The 22,728-nt window shown below is 38.8% G+C and overlaps 1 protein-coding gene across 1 annotated transcript; it reads right to left on the minus strand.

The window, feature by feature from the left end:
* Positions 1-11,988: 11,988 nt before the first annotated feature.
* Positions 11,989-18,015, minus strand: TDRD15 (tudor domain containing 15). The gene has a single exon (XM_086743475.1). It carries the CDS (start codon positions 18,013-18,015, stop codon positions 11,989-11,991), a length of 6,027 nt encoding a protein of 2,008 aa, XP_086599601.1.
* Positions 18,016-22,728: the final 4,713 nt, after the last annotated feature.

Raw genomic sequence — 22,728 nt, forward strand, 5'->3', positions numbered from 1 at the left:
TCTCTAAATCTTCCTTAAAACATTCTTGTACATGATCCACCTCTTCATCATTAATCTTCTGGTTTGAGCATCTCTGGTCAGCTAAGCCCATCACTAGTACAGCTGTTCATTGGTTTTGACAGGGACAAAAATAATAGCATGTCATAATCACCACGACAGCTTTGGATCTAATGATCGAAAATTAAATGAATGTCTACACTCCCTTTGGCGTCAGCTATCAAATCATAACTTGCTGGAGCAGATACTGTGGATTTATACTGCAGAACTGTAAAATTATCGGCCATTGGTCCTTTAGTCATTTTGAGACTTTGCACCCTGACTGAATATTTGCAAAAAAAGATCAAATAGAATGCTATAACAACTAGCAAAATTTTTTGTTTAATACAAAATCTTTTCCAAAGCCATTGTACAACTGTCTCCTCTCATGGAAGTAAACATTACAAATAAGGAAAGGTCAGATCAAACAGGCCTTATGAATCAATAATGGAGACTAAATCAGGGATCAAAAAAAAAAAAAGTATTGAAGAGTTTCCGTGGGACACTGTGAAACTGTACAGTGCTGCTCCTTCCAGAACAGCAGGTGAGAAAACCAAACAGCCATCTCTGATATGCAGTCAGTAATGCAAATGTAACCATTCTACATCTTTTCTTCTGGGACTGTTCCACTTCATATAAACTACCTATAGAGATACTGAGGCAGAAAATAATGAAGTCTCAGCTAATATATAGAATCATAGAATCTTTAAGGTTGGTAGAGACCTCCAAGATCATCAAGTCCAACTGTCAACCTAACACCACCATGTCCACTAAACCATGTCCTGAAGTGCCATATCTAACACGTTCTTCGAACACCTCCAGGGATGGTGACTCCACCACTTCTTTGGCAGCCTGTTCCAGTGCCTGAACACTCTTTCAGTAAAGAAATGTTTCCTAATACCCAACCTAAATCTCCCCTGCTGCAGCTTGCAGCCATTTCTTCTTGTCCTATCACAAGTTATTTGGGAGACCAACACACACCTCCCTACAGTCTCCTTTCAGGTAGTTGCACAGAGCAATGAGGTCTCCCCTCAGCCTCTCCAGGCTCCCTTGTGTACCAATCCAAACTGCGGCTCAGCCCCAGGTACAGCCTGAGATCACCCTCCAGCACACACAAGTCTGCACTCCACAGGTACGCTCAGCTCACCACCAGCAGCATTCCTGTGGACAGAAGACAGCATCGCGACCACAGCAACCTTCAGGCCACCCACGGATACATAGAGTCAAGGTTGTAAAGACAATCATCTTAACTGTAGATTTTCAACTCTAAAATGAGAAAGAAAAATCAAGGCATTTGTGGGGATACTTCTACCTTTGGCAAGTTATTTCTGATATTGTATTAAAAAAAGTATTATTTTTACTCACAGTGTGATATGCATCAATATAAAGACTTACAAACTCCTATTATCGAAAAAAAAAGTTCATTTAAAAAATAACACACAGAAATATTGTAGGTAGAGGAGCACCAACAAAACATTCTCCTATACGAATGAACAAGACTTTCCCAGATGCACCACATCACAGAATAAAATAATTCAGAAGCAAAACAACACCTCTGAGGTCATCTCCTTCAGCCTTACAGGAAACAACCCAAGCTTGCTCCCTTCAGGCAGTTCATCTAATCTAGTTTTAAATAAGCCACATAATGAGGCTTCTACAGCTTCCCCTGGGAACTTATTCTACAGTCTAATAGAACTCATTTTCAGGAAGTTTAAATTATTTTTAATTTCCTCCCATTACTTCTAGTTATCATATTATATTTCATACAGTAAAACTTTTTGGAAATACAGTAAATAGTAATTTTTCCTGGTAGAAAAGTAACCCATACCATCACGAATAAGCTTACTGATTTCAACAAGATTTGCTTTTTCTAATGAATTTAATTCTGTTGAAAGGTTACAAAGTAAAAACTGAGTAAAAATTTCTCCATTTATATATACTTACAGCAGGTACAATAATGCTGTAAGGTATCCTACAAATGTGACCCACTCCAAAATTAGGGTTATTACTACCAAGGAGATATGTCAAGTGAGTGCCCATTTGTGACGGTGTACTCCCTGCCCCCAACCTGAGCACTTTTTCTGTAGCCCAGCTCAAGTGATAACCAACAGTGATAGAGGTGTCTGGTCATGACGGCTGCATCCCACTCAAACTGAACTGAGGGGAGACAAATAACAACACAATAGCCAAGGGATGGTGATGTGCGCCCTCCCCAACCACAGTGCTGGTCAATGTCTGACTCAAGTCAAATTTGGAAGAAACTAAGATCTGCAGTTGGTATGCAAATATGACTAAGTCATTTATCTTACTCCATAAATACTGAGCAGCCCAAGAGCCCTTGGAGCTCTTCTACATGGCAGCAGGCTGCATGCCAAGATCTCCCCTTGGGTAGGGACGCCTCTCAAGGTAACCTCGAGGTTATCACATCAGATACTTAGTAGGTGAACAGGGAATACAAGCATTGAAACTTTGAAATCTTAGCTAAGCGATATAAAGGATTGATTTGGCACATACAAACTTTTAGGCATAAACTGTTGGTCAAGCCTGGGACTAGGATTGGATCCAGCCACACCAAGACTCATGTCTGAGAAGGAGTTTAGAAAGCAAGGGCATTCTTTCTGAATCTCATGACTCAACAGGAGGGTCTCCCTGACAGTTTTGTCTGACTGTCTTCTGTGAAGTAAATAATTCAGTGTACCTTGCCATCAAATTTTGTTAAATCACTGTCACACTTACCATTTACTGTTAAATTTTGTCCACTCACTATTTTGTAGAAATAAAATACATTATTTCTTTGCGCTTACAAGTGCTCTTCACTCCATCTGCAACACCATTCCCTTAAACTGGAAACCTCTTTGTTGAGAAAGATTCAAAGTGTAAGAATGTCCTGAAAAATAAGAAGGAAGGGGCAAAAACTCACCGTGAAGTCTTACTGCCCAGATGCAATAAATAGTCATTGATGCAACAAAATAAGTTTCCTGTTTATTAACAAGCCCTGTTTACCTCAGCCAAATTTACACTCCTAAGCATGCATAACCATATAAAGCACTTGCTGTGAAAAAGCCATTACATCAGAAGGTGCATAAGTTTGAAGGAAATAAGCTACAGAAAGAGCTTTTTGGTTCAGTGGTATATTAACTGTCATCACATAATGATGGTGCCCCATTATTCAGAGTTCTAATAAAGGATATTTGTTCCGGGAGAGTGGGATGGAGGTAATTCGGTGTATCTATACTGCATTTATACCATATTGTCATGTAGGTATGTGTGTTGCTACAAACCAGCTAGCCTGAATATGAGACAAAGTTTCACAGACTGAGCACTAATTCGGTTGCCCAAATCGGACCAGGCTCTTAGTCAACACAGAGAAATCATCTGTTCCCAAACTGAGACATCTAAAACTAGTTCAGGTATGTCTAAAATACACTGTGCATGATCTGAGAAAATAATAGTTATCAAAGAGTAACTAAGGTTGGAATGGACCTCTCAAGGTCATTTGATCCAACCTCTGTTCAAAGTGCAGGGGTAATCTGCGAGGGGCAACCTGTGCTCAAAGCAGGGGTAACTTCACAGCCAGGGCAGGTTGGCAAGGGCCTTGTTCAGTCAGTGCTTGGTATCGCCAAGGAATGGAAAATCCACAGCCTTTCCAGGCAAACTGTGCCAGTGCTCCTATACTTGACTCCTGTGGCGAGAGAGAGAGAGAGAGAGGGGGGGGGGGGGGGGGGGGAGGGAGAGAGAGAGAGGGAGAGAGAGGGGGGGAGAGAGAGAGGGGGAGAGAGAGAGAGAGGGAGAGAGAGAGAGGGGGGGGGGGAGAGAGAGAGGGGGGGAGAGAGAGAGAGAGAGAGAGAGAGAGAGAGAGAGAGAGAGAGAGAGACATATCACAGCTCTTTAATACTTTTTGTACAGTAAAACAGCTTCAAGGGGGTGAACAGCAAGCTTATAGCTTGAAGGTGGGAAACGAGAGTATGAAGGTTTGAACCCTTGGAGGCAGAAGGGGGAATACTGGCTTAATGCAAAAGTAAGTGAAATTCCACACTATATGGAATGTCAGATTAGAGGAGATCAGTGCCTCCATGGCTTAAAAGGAAATGAACATAATTAAAAAGCTTGATCATATATTATGTTTTAAGTTCAAACTCCTCTGAAATCAGGGTGATTAAACACTACAGAATTACTCAGAATCAAAGCCTGTCAAGTAGTGTTTTCTCTCTTAACACTTTGGTATTGCTTCAATGCACAAAAGAAAAAAGAATATTAAACCCATTTAAACCCCACTTTTACTACATTTCTTTTTATTTGCAGCAAAATAATTTCACAGAACTAGGTCTAGTTATACTGCAGGGTCACACAGTTGGATTCCTAGCGTTTATTGCTCATTAAAAATTACGCTGCAATCACAGTTTTAATTCCTTCATTATGCAGATCCAGACATGGTAGTCCTAGAAACTTTCTTATTAAATCTGCAGGAATCAAGACAGCTGTCCCTAAGTTAGTTCAGAGTTGAATAAATATTTGCATGATTTTGTTTACACAATGTTTATTATTATGGAAAAAATGATTCTTAAAGAGAAGGAAAATATTTTCAAAGGTGTCTAAATAATTAAGAAATAGAAACGTACTGGACATTAATGGGAACGTGCATTTTAAGTGCTTTTGAATACCCAGTCTGCAAATACAGTATCTATGTATCCAGAGAAATCAGGAATTTGCCACAAAAAAATTTCTTGTATCAGGCCTCAAATAGCATATCCAACCTTATTCTCCCACTCTGCTTATTCTAATGTTTCACCTTTTCTCAGAACAAAAAACAGAGGAAGAATCACTTAAAGGAAATTTAAGAAAGGAACAAGAATCCTGCCAATCCCAGCCAGAAGCCACGCCAGCGTGCACAGAGCCACCAGGTGTCAGCGCAGCTCACAGGAGGCATCACAAACGAGCAGCCTCCTGCAAACTGACAGCGGCTCATCCCAACGTGACTTTAGGAGCCACTGCCACCGTGCCAACGCCTTCTAGACGAATCTAAAGAGGAGTTAAGCTAGTATCACAAACTCTGTTCGTGTCAAGTGTTTCCTGCTGCCCACACATGCTGAATGGTAAAAAAAAAGCATTCCCAGCTGTAACTGGAGCAGCTTTCCCACTCTCAGACCAGCCTGTAAAGATTTTTATAATAGCAGAGCTGTTATTTTGGGGAGGAGTCCCAGTAGTACTCAAAGGGTATGATGATTCTTTTGCCCTGGCAGACTGCATTGAGCCCCACTTACAAACATCTCTTTGAAGAAGTCTTTCCTCCTCTCTTCTCGTACCTCCACATATTTCTGCAGCATATACATTCTGCAACTGCTCCATTGAACTTTGTCTTTTATATCAATGTATAGATTATAAAACATAGCTGACACAAGTCTTTAATACCTATGGCATGGAATGAGAGATCATATAAAATGGTGATGGATTGCGTAGGGTGTTAACCATTAAGATCACTGGCCCATATCAAACTTACTGCTAAGCATTTCTGCTAGTCATATAAGCAGGTGTCTCAAAACCTCACTAATTACCTTATGTAATAGAGATATTTGCACTCCTCTCTTCAGAATATTTCTTACAGAAAGACTGTAAGTCTGGGACAATGAGTAGGTGAGCATACATATTCTCAAGAATAATTATCCCTTCAGATTCACACAATTAGCCAACCTACGAGCACTTTGTACACTGTCACAGAGAGCTGGTGAAAGAGTCAAGTACACTGATGAGTCTGCAGCAAAGCAACGTATGGAGATGCTTTTAAACACCTTGGAGCAGGAGAGAGGGGCAGGGAATGGAAGAGATGAGACAAAAGGAGGTAGTTTAAGCTTCTATTCCCAAAGCTACCTCTCAAGTATTTAAAGGGATATAAACCACCTGAGAGGCTGACAGGCTTTCTGTGTACCTCAACCCATTGGGGCTCCTCTGTCCTAACAGTCTCTATAAACACAAGCTGTTATACAGGAGGCTTTCCTCAGTTTAAGTTTCCAATTATGGTTGAAGAAAGCCAGACAGAATACCTATGCAGTCCTCATTCATTTTGCTATTTACACTTAAACTGGCAGTGAAGATGGTTTGAGTGAAACTGGTTAACCATGTGCTAAAATAAGATGTAGGGACTTTCATGTGCTTCATTCCAGAGGCAAGTTTTTGGAAGCTACTAAGGTACAAAAAGTAGCTGCAGCAGTAACAGGATAACTCAAGTGAAAATGGACCTCTAGAGGTCACTTAGTCAACCTCTTGCTCAGAGCAGGGTCAGCTATGTGGTCAGATCAGGGTTGTCAGAACTTTATCCAGCTGAGTGTTGAAAAGTACTGAGGATGGACAATCTCTCTGGGCAACCTTCTGCAATGCTTAATTGTTCTCACTATGAAAAGGTTTTGCCTTCCAGTCTAAACATCTTATTTCTATTTACAGCCATTTGTCCCTGTTACATTTCATCATGTTTCTGCTGACCCCTTTGTCCAGCATCTCTCTCTGGATTGCAGCCTGTGGCCCTAAAGGTATAGCAGCTGGTCCTCCCAATTTGGTACAATGTGCAAACTTGATGAGCAAGTACTCCATTGCCTCCTCCAGGTCATTGATAAAGATATTTAACAGGACAGGACCCAGGACAGACCCTTGCAGTACTCGTTAACAACATCCAGATAGAGCATATTCCATTAACCACTACACTCCGAACACAACTATCCAAACAGCTTTTTACCCATCTGGTTCTTGATTCATCCAGAGAGTAACATCCTACCCCAGATACAAGAATATTGTTAAAAGCCTTACAGAAGTCAACGTACATGATGTTCACTAACCTCCGCTTAGGTTGGTCAAGCCTGATTTACCCTTGGTAAATCTGTGCCAACTATGACCAACCATCTAGTTCTACTTCATGTGCCCAGAAATGTGCTCTAAGACGACTTGCTCCATGCTTTTCCCAGGTACAAAAGTAGGACTGACCAATCTCTAGTTTCCACATTGTCCTTCAGGAATCTTTTGAAGACAGGTACAACATTTGTTTTCTTCCAAATATACAGAATCTCCCCTAATCTGTATCAAAGAACATTTAGCCAATTCTCTCAGTATCTTTGGATTTATCATGCCAAATCCCATGGACTTGTACGGGTTGATTCCTCTTCTTGTAGGCTTTGACATCCCTTGCAAATTTGAACTGCAGTTTTACTTCCTCCTGCTTATATCCTAGGCTGCATGCATTTGTATAAACATATTTGACCCAGCCTCCTTCCTACTGTTTTAGTATTCCCGAGGTCTCTCTTGTTGCCATTACACTGCATCCTTTTCTTTCCAGCTCATCCCTCATTTCTTACCTGTGAGTTACACCTCCTAGCCTCATTGTTCCTGGTTTAAGGCTTTCCTCATCACATCATCCAGCTTGTTGGCATAGATGCTTTTTCCTCACTTTGTCAGGCAGATCCTGTCTCCGTCCAGCAGTCCTCAATTCTCAGAGGGTCCTGCTGTCATAAAAACAAAAATCCTGTTGATAATATCAGATGCATAACCAGGTATTAATCCACAGGACCAATCTGCTCCTCCCTCAGTCTCTTCTCTCTGACATTAGGGCTAAGAATGTCACCTAGATCACTGGTACAAGCAGAAGGTCCTGTCAGAACACTAAGCCTCTTAATTAGCTAAGGCCTTTAATGGGAACTGGGAAGGTGGTGAGAACTATGCAGGGCTGAAGATATCATGCGAGCACAAACCAGATTATTATGTTGCTCTGGTACTGGACACTGCATATAAGCAGCTGCTTGTGCTTAGTTAGAGGTAGGGAGAAGAGTAAAGATTAAGTCAGGTGATTTTCTCTACAAAGCACGTAAAGTAAATGAAATTTAAACAGCATGAACCAAATAATTGGAAGGCAGGCTTGGCGTACAAGGCTGCTGACATCTAGGGATGTAGCCTAGGGAGTAGTATCGTATAGGGCCCAGGCTGCTTAGGTAACACTGTCAGAAATACCAATACAAGTAGCAATGCAGGACCAATGAAGAAAAAGTAACTTGGGATGCGTTGTTTATTTGGGAGGAGTGTAGGCAAAGACAAGAAAGCACAGGGGTAGCAAAAAAAGCAGGTTCAGGAAAAACAAAAGGAATAAGTTTTTTCATACCTTGTTGAAGCACCATTTCCACTGTAGAAGTGCAGCTGTCTACGGACAACAGTGACGCTTACCTCCAGACTTGGGCGTGCTGCTAACAAAGCACATCCCTGCATACATATGCAATCCTCTGCTGACATTAATTAAAAGCAACATCAGAGGGTCTTTTGCAACCTTAAGTTTGCTTTTATGGAATATATGATATTTGGTTAATTTTTAAGAGCTCTTCTTCATGCTCTACACTCATATTTAGTTTCCTGTCTTTTTACTGAAAACTTCAAAAATCTTCACACACTAGGTTAAGCACTGAAACCTAAACTTCTTCCTGAAAGCCAAAACTTCAATGCTTCCTAGCCCATAAAAATATGGAATAACTAGTCAGCCATTTCAAAACTCCTGAAGCACCCATCCCATATTTGCAGTGAAACCTTTTCATTCTTTGTGTCTCTTCTCACGTGATTCCTTAATGATCTCAGAACTCTTCCTCTCTCATCAACTATTTCTGCTGTCTGAGGTCTGAACACATTTCCCTCTGGAGATAGTATATTTCCCTAAACCAGCCAGAAAGGATCAGCAAAATCAGCAAGAGGTACTCTTCCTCTAGGGAGTAATGCTGCATGGTAGTTACTAAACCTCAGGCATCTTACTGTACCGTTATACTGTCTTAAAGCTCCCTTGGGAAAACAAAATAGAAAAAAATTACACAGATACATCTTTACTCCCACTCCAATATCAGGCGAACTTTATGGAACATTATAGAATGCCAGATCATTAGAAAAACATCTAAATAATCTTTTTAAGAGTTTATATGTTCAGCAATGCACATCTTTAAAAACAAATACTGAAAAATGTTTCTCAAAGTACCTGCATACAAATATAAAAGAGTTTTAAGTAACGGTATTGTAACAGTGTGCCTATCTGGCATATAAGGCCTGGCTTCCTTCATAGAGTGCACCAGTGAGAGAGCATCTGACCTGCACAAAGCAGATGAAGGTTGAGCATGGCACGCATCTCATCTAGAAAACTGCCCAAGTGAGCAGGCAGAGTGACTATGCCCTTTATACAGCATTCAAAAGCAAACTTTGATTCAGTGCAAGCAGATATAATCCAATCCACAGCTGCTGGCTTACAGAGCAAGGACTGTTCCTTGGCACCACCCTGCAAAAAAACATACTGATATACCTTCAGATTTTTCCCCATATATTCACCACCCAAGAAGGTCACATAAAGCTTCAAAATATTCAGAATGACTTCAGCAAGGCAAGTTACACACAGAAGGTAAGTATTTTATTGTTCATTACAAAAAGGCAAAATACAGAATTCATCAGTATACATGGGAACATTTTTAATTCCAAACAAATGCAACCAGTTCTCTATGACTTCCATGGATTAAAAAAAAATAATCATCATCAATGTATTCAATGATACAGTATAAAGAAATACAGAAATACATTTAGGAAACACAACCAAATGATAAACAGTAGTTTCCAATTAAGTTTTACCAAATCAAAGCAGTGGTTTTGCTCAGAATTATGCTTGACTCAAGACAAATAGGAAAATACACCTAAACTTCTGAATCCTGAATAAATGACAAATTTTTTCAGCTAGATCACAAGTATAGGCTCTTCTACTTAGGAGAAGAATACTGTTACAGCTGAGGCTGGGGGTAGGGGAAGTACACACCAAAGAAAGAAGACTGGGAATAAAATCCATAGCCAGATATCTCAGCAACTTAATCTACCAGTCATAACATATCCTTATAATGCACTTCTGAAAATCCTTATCAACAATGGCAACAAAAGACATTCTCTCTATTTACAGGTGCAGCATAATCTTGAAAATACTTTAAATTATCTAGTTTTTACCTTCAGCACTTTGGGTATCAGACCTTCAGAAAAAAAAATAATTATCCCAATCCAGACATTATGAGTTGAAAATAGAACACACATTCTTGTAAATAAATCTAACATTTGCAATTTGCAGAACATGGAAATAGCACGCTCACAGTTGTTTATTTTTTCTTAGTCATCCACCATTTCTAGGCTCCAGTGCGAAATACTAGGTAAGCAGTCTTCTACAGTCTTCCTAGTCTTCTACAACTGCACACAAGTTAAAGCACAATACCCTTTCCATTAGCAAAAAAAAATCTAACTTAAAATACACTAGTTGTATATTAATGCTACGCCAACAGGACTGGCATTTATGGTGTCCAAGCGATCTTTAAAAAGACACCCAAGCACCTGCTGTTCCAACTGAATGATAGTTGTAAGTTAGAATCAGAGTTAATTAACCCCTACATTTTCATGCAGAGGCACTTAGTATTACTTGGCACTACAGTGTACCTCAGTGAAGTTATCACTCAACACGAGTAATGTTGCACAATACAGCCTTTACATTTTATCATAAAAGCAACCAGTATGTCAAACTATTTACAAAGAACATGCCAAGTAAGTTTATAACCAAGAAAACCTTCAAATCCTGCAATAATGTAATAAAACGGTGATATATAAAGAACACAGTTAACAACCACAGATAGTTACCAAAAATCTCCTCTATTTAATCAATACATTTATGTAACACTTCTGATACCTTAACTAATATTTACTTAAGAAATTTTATCTTACACATTTTCTGATTTGTTACTAATGGGCTCGCTTCACCTGTATACTGAAAAAATATGTGCATGCTTTTTGAATAATTCACCAGCAGAGTTAACTTTGCAAAGATCAGTTGGCATTGCCTTATCACTTACTCATTCTAATTTGCTGGACATATCTCTTCTTTAAATAAAAAAAAAAAAAAAAAGAAAGAGAGAGATACCCAGCTGGGGTAAGGGGGGGGAGGGCTGGGGGGGGGGGGGGGGGGCAAGGAAGTGTTTTTAGATCTCATCTTCAGTTCTCCTGAAATTTCTTCCTCCTACAAAGAAGGAAAAAGCTCCGAGTATTTCCCTTCAAGATACAGACTAATCCCCCAGAGAAAACTTACTCTCCACTTTGACATAAGGGTGGGGAGGATGGAGGCGAGAGATCAGCCAAGCAAGCACACTCAGCAGAGAGAACGACTCCAATTGTGATGCAACTCAGACAACGTCTAAAGAGAACCTTGAGACAGGTTAATTACATCTTTACACCAAGAGCTAACTGAAAGCAACTTAATGGGTCTCTCCCATAAATGGGGATCCAAATTTTTGGTTTCGTGTTAGTAAAATTTCTCCTCAAAGAGAAAAGATGCTCACAGGAGAACTTTGGAATTAGAAACAAAGAGAATGCTTGGCATCTTTATTTTCTGAGCATCCAAAACAAGGAGACAACACCATTGTTAAACATTATTGTCTCAATAAATATAACAAAAGATCTGAGAAAAAAAAAAAACACACTGAGAAGAGTATCTGTATTTTTTTTAATGCTGTAAACAAGTACTTTTCTAACTGCAGTCTAATTATTCAAATAATTCTTCTAACATTATTGTCTCAATAAATATAACAAAAGATCTGAGAAAAAAAAAACACACTGAGAAGAGTATCTGTATTTTTTTTAATGCTGTAAACAAGTACTTTTCTAACTGCAGTCTAATTATTCAAATAATTCTTCAGATGGGATCTTCACACTGTCTGTCTACACTGTGGATGACCAGAATCACAAGTCTCAACCACTGCTTCTGGTAGCAGATTTACTCTGTATTAAGTAAATTTTACTCTTCTTGTCATCACAATGCTGAGAAACAACTTCTTCACAGTATTTGCCATCTTTTACATTTTTCTTTTCTTTCAGTGTTAGATGAACCCAGATACTTTGTTAATGATACTCCAGCATCCATTTCACCAGACTTCCTTATTTGAAACTTTTATCACAGACGGTCCTAATGCTTTGGGTCCTTTTTTGTTTCACCCCTTTATCTCTGGCAGCAAAATAAGAGTTTTTGTATGAATCCGATTCAGAAAGGGAAGCACAGTAATTAGAATCTGGACATACAGGCTGCAAATCTGTTTTTTCTGATTTAATTCTGTCAATTGGAATGAAGCAGCACTTACTTTTAGAGCGGACTGCATGGCCAGCAGTAACTAAGGCATGAGCGAGATCGTTCCCCTCATACAGAACATCCACTTCTAATTTCATTTCAGAGCCATAATGTTTAAAATGAAATATCAGACCTGGTTTCCTAAGAAGCTTCTGAAACAGAAGTTTAGCTTCATCACTCCAGTATTCCCCCTTGGCAGGAACTGTATCATGTAAAGAGCAAGGGTGTGCCAAGGGTGGTAAATAAGACAGACTTTCTGGAACAACTTTAAGTTTATGGATATCAGAGTAAGGGATGCTGTTGAGAACACCATAATCAATAAATTTAAGAGTAAGAGACTGACTCGTTACTTCATGGATTTCCGCTCTGTTCCACTGTGCTTCCAGTCCAAACTGGATCAAGCAGCTAGCACCAGGAGCCACACATTCTTTTGGCAAAGCTGGCAAGTTGTCAGGAAGGTCAGAGAGCAACAAAGACAAGTTTTTCATGCAATCAAATAAGACTTCAAACTGCACACAGAAGTTTGAAGGATCAGTAACTGCAGTTGCAAACCCAGGATACCTTCTGCCACTCTGCAGCAGTGTCCATATGACAGAATTTATCTTGAACAATGTATCAGACTCCTTAGAGTCTGCATTACTGGATTTTTCTGGTCCAACAACAGTCCAACAATGACTTAAGAGCTGGTTCAAATACTCCTGAAGCAGAACTTCCCCAACTAAAATATCTACTTCCCAGATATGAGAGGATTCCAAATATCTCAAAAACAAAATCCTTATTTCACACTCCAGGAGGGCATTTACTACATGGACAAACTGAATTTTCAACAGTTTTTTAAACCAAACCCATTTACAAAACACAGCTTGTTTAGGAACACTTTTAATCTCATCACTGAGCATCTTCGCGTTATTTAAGGACACCATCTCACACCTGCCATAATCCACGAAAAAAACTAGCATTAACTTCTCCCTGACAAATTTCTTTATCACTTTTGATCGATACCACTTCAAGCTCCTTTCAGATTTTGTTATACATTCCAATCCTTCTTCAATGTCATTCACACTAAGCCAATCACTTCTTTGTGCTTCTTTGACAATCATTACATTTAACTCATGTAATATTTGCAAATTTCTAAGTAACTGTACATGAAATCCACCACACTCTGAAATATTAATTACTTCTGCTCCTTCTACCTGTCCAGAATTTAGATCTTGAGGTAAAACATTTTGGGGTGTTTTAGAAGCATTTCTCATCCTAACAGCCTTAGTTTTACTTTGACCACCTAAACCATTCCTAGACTTTCTATCTTGAGGATTAGCATTTGTAAACAGAATTTGCTTTGGTCTATTTTCTTGATTACACATTGGTGTGTTTTGCCTCCTTGTCTTGCCTTTTTTCTGCAAGAGGTTATTAGACACAGACTTTCCATCAAAAATTACATCTACTTCCCATCGTTCTCCATGCTGCTGTAAGAACCTGCAAGCAACAGGCTTGTTATTTCTTTCACTTACAAAATAGGAAGCACTTTTACTGGTCCAATTTTCATCAGGACAACTTTTTACTCTACTAAGGAAACAATGAACACTGAGCCTTGGCAAAGTTAAGAACTTTTCCTGAATCCTGTAGATTTTTGAAGGACTTAAAACTGCTGTATTACCATAGTCAATGAACTCTACCTCAAAGGAGTTTCTTGATTTCAGAGTTTTAATAACTGCTCTATAGTAAAAACAATCAGTGTCATTTTCTGCTACAATGAGATCTCCTACCATGAGCTCATCTAAGCAATTTTCATTATTTATGTTTACCATGCCTTCATTTATTTCTTCTGCTAGTTGTATTATTAAGTTTTCATCCTCTGCAAGCTGAACATAGAAACTTGATGGACTATTCATATGAGAAATATACCCTGCTACTTCAGAATTCACCTGAATATCACGTTGAGGAAGGCTGATTAATTTAGGTGTAGTTTTGTAACTCCTTTGCTGCTGACCTGTGTAATTTAGTCGTTCATTACGAGATTCAGAGAGAGCATTTACAGTTATTTCCTTTGAATTTAAAGCAGGCTTTCCAATCAGAGGTTCCTCTCTGTGCTCCATAACAGCACTGACAGCATTTCTAAAAGCCGATTCTTCACCATCCTGTAAAGTCAGCAGTTTTGAGGACCCACTACGTAACTTTTGTGTGCTACATGCAGTTTGCTCTTCATCTTCAAAATTCTGTCCATTACCTGTCTGACAATACTTATCATATACTTGGCATTTCACTTCAGTTTTCAATTTAACTCTTTCAAGATTTTTAATAGTTACTTTATTAATTCCTTTGTGATCTTTCATGTGACATATCACTCCATTACTTCCAGCAAGTTGTTCTGTATAGTTTTTCAGTGACAATTCTGTCAATATTTTTTCTTTAATTTTCTCACTTACTTTGTGCTGTCCATCATACAAATCCACGACAATCTGTCCATCTGATTCTCTGGATACAATTACTGCCCTCAGTAATTTACCAAGGAATGTTTCCTCAAACCATCTAGTAACTCTTGCTGGAATTTTTGTCTGCCTAACATCCAACAGACAGCATTTAATAGCTTGCATGGGTGTGAATATTAAGTCAGTAGCAGAGTCTGGAATAGGCATTAACTGGTCTCTCTCTACCATATTCTTATTTCCAAAATCTACAAAGTCAGCACATATATAGGATGTTGATTCCACAGGAAAAGCCAAAGCTCTATAAAAGAGACCATCTTCAAAATATCTGGCTATACATAACCGTGTATTGTTGGTATCATATCTTGCATTATTTGACATTTTACTGACGACACTAACCTTCCTCATCAATGCCTCTATAGTTTCAGTGTTTCGATTAAGCTGACAATAGAATTTTGAAGGACTATGTATGTGAGTTATATAAACCTCCTCCTCACTTCCAATTTTTATACTAAAAGATGAGTAGCAAAAACTGTACAGAGAACCCAAAGACGCAAGGTTTCTCAGACCAATATATTCAGACTGGATGAGACCATGTTCTCTGAGTAATGCCTCTGCACTAATAAATGGAGTCTTTAAGTCAACTATATTGCATAAACAGTTGGGGCTTACAAGAATAAGAGCATAAATGATGCAAGTCAGTGGTCCTCTAGAAGAAGAAATAAAATCTTCAAAACATCTACGCATTTCTTCAGACTTACGTGAGCTAATCTGTAAGGGTACATTTTTAAGTGCACATTGAAACGCTTGACTTTCCAGAGTCAGGAAATCTGGATGAACAGCTTGAAGATCTTTAACTAAAACTCTTTTCCGATAACCATAGTCTACAAAAACCACATCAGCTTCACTTGTGGACACTTGCTGCACAACAGTTGCTCTGTAACACTTCCCATCTTTGGGACATTTAACTATACAGGCAACCTGTCCAGTTCTGTAAGGACTGGTATGCTCTTTATAGTAAGTCTGAATTTGTTTCATTAATTTATTTAGCTCTGATAGTTTGCTTAGCAACTGACATGAAAAATCTGCTGGGGAAACAATGTAAGAACACACTACCTCAAAAACAGCTCCTGGTTTAAACACAAACTCTTTATAAAATAATTTTTTCTCATATACAGATTTACGCCTTTTAGAGACAGCACCTTTTCCAAAACAGGACAGCACAACAGATTCTTTCAGCACTGAAGGCGAGCTTAATGATTTTTCCTTCTGAAGTATCTGTCCATTTACAGATGTTTCATTTTTACTAGTATTACAGATGCTTTTTACATTTTTTAATTTGTGGGGACTCAAGGCTTTACCTTTATTTGCTGAATTTAGAACAGAATCTGGTTTATTTTCCCAGTATTCAGCATAACCAGCTTGAACCATACATGTGGCAACATTTGCTTGCTGCAAATCATCCTTACACTGCATGTTGACAATATACTTGTTGTTTTGCTTTCCAATTACATGAAGTAGGAGTACTCTGTTAAACACAATGTCTTTAAAGAAATCAGTTTCCTTTTTAGCCCACACATCATCAACAGGAAAGATGCAAGCAAGTGCACAACACATAGCTAAAGCTGGTAAGTCAGAAAACTCAGGAAGTAATGTTTTCACATTGTAACAGGGTATTGTGTCTGTATTTCCAAAGTCCAAAAAATAAACAGTAATGTTTACATGAAGCACTTCAATTACAACAGCCCGATAATAATGCACGTCTTTGCTATATAGGGCACAGCACAGCATTCCAGGTTCTGGGTTTTTAAGGACCATTTCATCAGCTTCACATCGGTTATATGCATCTGCAATATTTTTCATCAACACTTGAAACTCATTCTGATATTCATACGTTTGAATCCAGAAGTCAGAAGGATTTCTGACATATACTACAAAAGCAGTATGAAAAGAATTCATTTGCATTTCTACTTTTTTGTAGTGGCTTAACAAAGAAATATCACATTCCGGTAAAGAGTTTTTCATATGTTTACTTCCAGTACAACTCTTAAACGAACTGTATCTCTCATTACATCGTTTGTCGTCTACAGTAATACTTGTGATTTTTGTTTCCAAAAGCGAGACACATGATGCAGCTGCCTCACTCAGCTTTTCTGGATTCTTCGCATTAATTCCAAGACTTTGATTTTGCAGTGTAATATAATACAAGCGCTTAATGTCATTGAATAAATCAACACGGACACACACAGAAGTTTGTCCTATCAAGGCCTGTATAAGTTCTTCCAGCTGAATTTTCATTACTGTTTCATCTTGACTACCAAAACAAGATAGCGCACACGGAAACGAAACCATCGGTAATGCCATGAACTCTACCTTGAGTTTCTGAACGCAACTAGACAGCACAGCTTCACTATTGCCAAAATCCATAAACCAGACTTCCACATGGTCAGAGAGAAGCTGTTTTATCACTCCTCTATGCCACTGTCCATTTTGCCTTTTTGCAGCACAGAGCAGCCCTAAACTATCAAAAGATTTATTATTTTCTGTACTGATAGCTTCATAGTACAAATGCATAGCTCCTGTCAGATCTTCCAGCTCTTTCTGCCATTTCTGTATCTGACAGTAAAACTTAGTTGGGCTTACTGCAACAGTTATTTTTACATTTTCTTTACTGCCAACAGGCAGACGTGGAAAGAGATCATCTGGAACTGGCCAAAAATGTGTTTGTTTCTCAAAATTACTGAAAGTAAGGAACTCCTTGACTGGATACTTCCTTTGCAACAATTGTGGCACTCTTTTACACAGTATTTCTCGGGGAAACAATCTTAATGTTTCTACAATAAGACAAAATGAATCTCCATCAATAAGTTTTCCTAACTGCAGTTCAAGAACATCAGTAACGACCTTTGGCACTTCTAAAATAAACAGTTGGGACGGCATAACAGCTTTCACATGACCTGTAACCTGTAATCCTACCAGAGATGAAAAATAATTAATGGCTTTGGGACTCCATTTTTCTCCAAGAGGAAGTATGCTTGCAAAAACGCCCAAAATCACCTTTGGAGGCAGCTGAAACAATTCACTACAAGCAGAAGCAAGATGCGTTTCCTCAACCACTAGCACTTGCCCAGTGTCTATAAGAAAAGCCTCACAGATATTCTCCCTCTTTTCCAGAACTCTTCCTCTATGCCATTTTCCTTCTGCATCTTCCACCAAACAAGATTCACCAACGTAAACATTATCTTTCACTTTGAAGACACGTTGTATTTCATTTTGCAGTATGTAATAGTCAAGCTCACATCCTGCCTTGTATTGACCCTGGAACACTATAACCAAGCATTCAGGATGGCATTCTATATGAGTTATCTTCAGACTCATATCTACTATATTTGGTGAGGGAGCGTGAGATTCCATTCCGTCTGTAAAGAAAAGGAATATTATCAGCCTGGCAATTTTCCATATTTTTTTCTTTGTCAACTAATTCCTTACATGAAATTTGATTTCAAAATGCTTTAGTAGCATATTACTACACTTCTGGTTAAAATGTACACTAAACATTTAACAATGTCATGTTTTATGCAACTGGCATACACTTGACACAATTCTCTTTGTAAAGACATTCTCAGGCAACATTTGGAAAACAAACAAACAAACAAAAAAAAAAACAACACACCCCTCTGGACTTGCTCTTGTGGAAAGACTAATTACAGACTAATTCTATAACTTGAGAGTAATCCGTAATGTGAAAGTTGTTCCCAGAAAAAAACATGGAGAATTAAGGATTATATCAGAAAAACAGGAGGGATGGACATAGACACAACATGGACATGCAGGGACGCAGAACAGCACAGACAACCAGGAAGAGAACTGTACTTCTCAAAGTTTTTCTGCCCAAAGAAAACAAGAGCAGAAAGGAATTCACGTCACTTACACAATCTCTGCTCATCTCACAAATGTTACTTACATCCAATAAACTCAACTGCAAATCTCTCCAAAGGAGATCCAATTTAGTATTTCATTGCACTAGACTTGCAATTACAAGAAGAATTTACCTGCAAAAGTATTTCCAGTCTGTTTCTCTCTTTCTTTCCAATACACAAATGACCAAGGATCCCTCCCCTACTCATCCAGCTTTTTCACGTCTTCAAATCAATGACAACTTATAGCTCTGTGCTTTATTGTTAATTTAATCTGGCTATCTAAACACTGTCAGGTATAGCTGTAGCATATTTTAAGTTTTCATAACTGCAAGGACATACAGAACACATTATCTATGCCCAACATTTCTGCACTGCCTATCAACTAAAAATGTGTTTTGTACTGTCTCAACACTCCAATTCTGACACTTTAAATTATCTTCAAATCTTTCAGATACTTCTCCGATCTTCATCTATAATCTGGTCTTCAAGATTAGCTTCCAGTTCCATCCAAATCTGTCAATGAATCTGCAATTTCACATTGTTTAAAGGCTGTGCATGCTCATAATGAAAACATGCAACTCTATGAAATAAACTACTGTTCTAACAAAATTAACAGGTAGACAACATCTGTCAAATGCTAAGACAGTGATAAACACACAAGGATAGACTGGACAAAGCATATGCTTGACTTATGAATTTTATGTAGTGCTGCAAGTGAAACTTTCAGTTTCAACTACAAGTTATTAGAAGATTATCTCCCTCAGCCTGCAAAAAATCAACAGAAGTGCCACTATAGTTTTTATTACAAACATCTATGAAGCAGCTAGTGATCATTCAATCTGCCTTCAGATCCCCATTATTCTAGTTCCACTAAAAATAAAAATTAATAAATAAATGAGCACTCCTACTGTAAAGCTTAAGAGTGAACATCTCAGGCAGGAGGACTTGTCAAAAAAAAAAAAATAACAAAACAAAACAAAAAAACCACCAACAACAAACCAAAAACAAACAAAAAAAAAAACCCCAGAAAACAAAAACACCAAAAAAAAACCAAATCCAAAACCACCAGCCACCTAAAAAAAAACTCTCTCAGTAAAAGCCGTATGAAATCCAGATCTGACAAATACCTTCTTAAAGCTTCCCCGTTTTCCACTTTTCCCTATAATAACATAGAAAGCTGAATTCTCAGTTTTTTTAATGAAAGAAAACAGTCTTCAGGAAAAGGTTCTGTCTTTCTAGAAGAAACACCTGATCATTAGAGAGAATCTGACTTCTGAATGTGTACCATTGATGCCTTGGGCATCTTTTCTTTTTTCATTTAAACAGATCCCTGATTGCAGAAATACATAACAAAGGAAAACAATCTGTGCATCAACATTTGCTTGCCCATTGTCACAGCCCAAATAACAGCATCACAATGACACAGTCACATTTCTACAAAATGCTTTTTGCTTTTTACTCACCTGCATACCAGTTCAGACTTATTAATTCAGGATATATCTTTAGAAACCTCAGTCTTCTTATTAAGAACTCTGCATCTCTCTACAAGGAAAGATGATAGAAAATCATTAGAAAAATATATATAAACTAATTTCTACTACTACTTCTCTAAATCCTCATCCTGCCCAACACACCTTGGAAGAGTTCCTCACACCCAGTTTAATTACAAAGATGTTAAAAAAAAAAAATAAAACAAACAAAATTACAAAACTGAATCCACCCTCCTAGAACCACGGTAAGGCCATTCTTTCTACACTGCAGTTCAAAAAACATACCAGTCAGAAGGTACACAGGTATCTACCATCTACCTTCTAAACACGAACTCTCTATCATGCACTACCATACAAGCAAACTTACAGCATAATAAAAAGGCTTTTAAATGCTACCAAACGCAGGACACAAGCGACAGCTTCAAGGCATCTGCGCTACCCTCCAAAGCGGCAGCTCTGACAGGAGCCCTTTGACGCCCGAAGCGGCTCCTCGCAGGCGAGCGCTGAGCTCGGCGCCGGGCCGGGCTCGACTCGACAACGCGCGGAGCGCCGGGGGGACGTTGCCGCCGCGAGGCGAGATCCGAAAATGAAGACCGCCACCCCTCAGCAGCAGTAACAACCTCCTTACCGCTCGCAGGCACGAAAGTGATTTGTGAGAGCCACAGCCGCCAGCACGATCATTTCACACCACCTCGACGCCGAGCCCAACAACCACCAATCCACCGCCGCTGACAAAATGGCGGCGCAAACACCAGCTGTCACACGCTGCTCAGCTCGGCACATGCGCTGTAACACCACCGAAGTCTTTCAGGGAGGGTGGGGTTTTAAGGTTGATTGGCGGGAGCCCGGCGGCGGCGTCTAGCCAATCAGCATGGGTCAATGGCAGGGGTGCCGCCCCCATCTTGGGCTGGGGGCGGGAAGGTGAAGTGTTGGGGCTGGGGTCAGTGAGGAGGCTGGTCCGGTTCGCTTTTATTTCGGCATTGTACTTTTTTTGTTTGTTTGATTTGGTTCTTTGTTTGTTTGTTTCTTTTGCTTTTCGTTTATGTTTGCACTCTGGCGCTGTTACTTGTAAGGTGGTCTCTAAGTTTTATAAAAGGTGCCCGTTTGGTCTCTGGATATGCTGGAGCTACCTAAAGAGGATTTGAGAGCTCTTACTGTCCTGTCGTCAAAAAGACATTATCTAGATGGAGAGGAGTACATCTTAACAGGGTGTGAAGTGCTGCTCCGATTACTTTTGCATGCAAGTCTCTGCTTTTTTGGGGGCTGGAGATGGGGAGAATATAAGCTTAGTGAGGTGGTCAGAATAAGGAGTGTTGGTATGAAGTATAGTCCTACAAATATCAACAGAGCTGGTGTATCTATAACTGCTTTCACTCTTTGATATGAGTTCATATGTGTATAATAACTTCTAAGGGTTTACCTTCAATTTTTAAATTTTTTTCCCATTGATTAGGCTTGCTGGATCATAGTTAAGCTTTGCAGAGTTGGGAGAGAGAGAAGTTGCTTTCGCAATTCATAAAGATAGTAGTAATCTCCAAATACAGCTATTATATTGAAGTCTGGATAATATGTGTTTAAAGTGGTATCATACCTACTTGAATTAACCCTAAAACATACAGCAGTTCTTAAGTCAGTTTTGCAGGTAAGCAGTGTTTTTCATGTTCAAGCTTTTTTGGGAGAGCTGCTCAGAGCAAAGGTTGTACAAGTCTATCACCGATACACCTTTAACTTTATATTTCTGGACAAAATGTCTAGTTTATTCTTGCATTCTTATGTTGGTCAATATAATTCCACAGCTGGCAAATTAGTTTGAAAGACTGAGTTTTGCCTCGTCTGTTCACTTCTTTAACAAAAAGTGAGAGTATACATAACCATTCTGAACTGTAAAGTTATTTACTTTATTCCACAATGTAATGCAGTAATGTCACTCCCCCTGTACCCCAGTCTTCCTGTTTTGGACTCATCTCAGCTTTCCCCCCAACAGGTAACAGCAGTGTGCTTAGGGTTTAGGCATACATACTTCTCTTTAGGCAGTTCCTCCAGAAGGCCTTCCCACAAAAAGCATCTCTCCCTCACCACGTACCTCTTACAGAAGGTACAGGCTTCAGGAAGCTTCTCAAGTCTTACAAATAAATGAGTCTGTAATATAACAAGTCTGGCATGGTAAGTAATCTAGCAGCTTAGTATATGCCACCTTTTTTTCTTTTAATTTTTTTTTTTCTCTCCATACAACTGTTTACCTGCAGATATTTTTTTTTTTTTATTACTATACTGGTTGGGCTTAAATTGGCTCTCTTTTAAGACTATTCTAAATTTACTTTTCCTTGAGTATACATCTTATTACAATAGATCTGTTTTAAGGAGATGGACATCCAGTGTATCTGAGCATACTTGTGTCACTTCTAATAAAAAAGAATAGCAGTATATTTAGCATAGTAATAGACTGATAAAACCCTTATAATGCTGAAATTTTCCCTGCTCTAAGGTGTTTTTAACCTCTGACTAAATTTGTGTGGTTTTACTTGGTGTTAGATGATCAGTTTTGACATCCGTAGAAACTGTTAGTCTAATTTGGTAGAGTTATGTAAGAATGAAGAGGAACGATAAGACCAAATCTTTTAAAGAAGTTACATTCTTGCAAGATTAAAACCGCAAACTGAAATCTAGAACCCAACATAGACATCTTGGCATTGTCTACAGTGTGAAGGGAGAGTGCT

The sequence above is a fragment of the Chlamydotis macqueenii genome, chromosome 3, assembly GCF_036417535.1.
Source record: "Chlamydotis macqueenii isolate bChlMac1 chromosome 3, bChlMac1.mat, whole genome shotgun sequence".
Taxonomy (NCBI): Eukaryota; Metazoa; Chordata; class Aves; order Otidiformes; family Otididae; genus Chlamydotis; species Chlamydotis macqueenii.

Bases quoted from the DNA above. Each gene is read 5' to 3' on its own strand.
- TDRD15 (XM_086743475.1), bottom strand. From the start codon at position 18,015: ATGGAATCTCACGCTCCCTCACCAAATATAGTAGATATGAGTCTGAAG.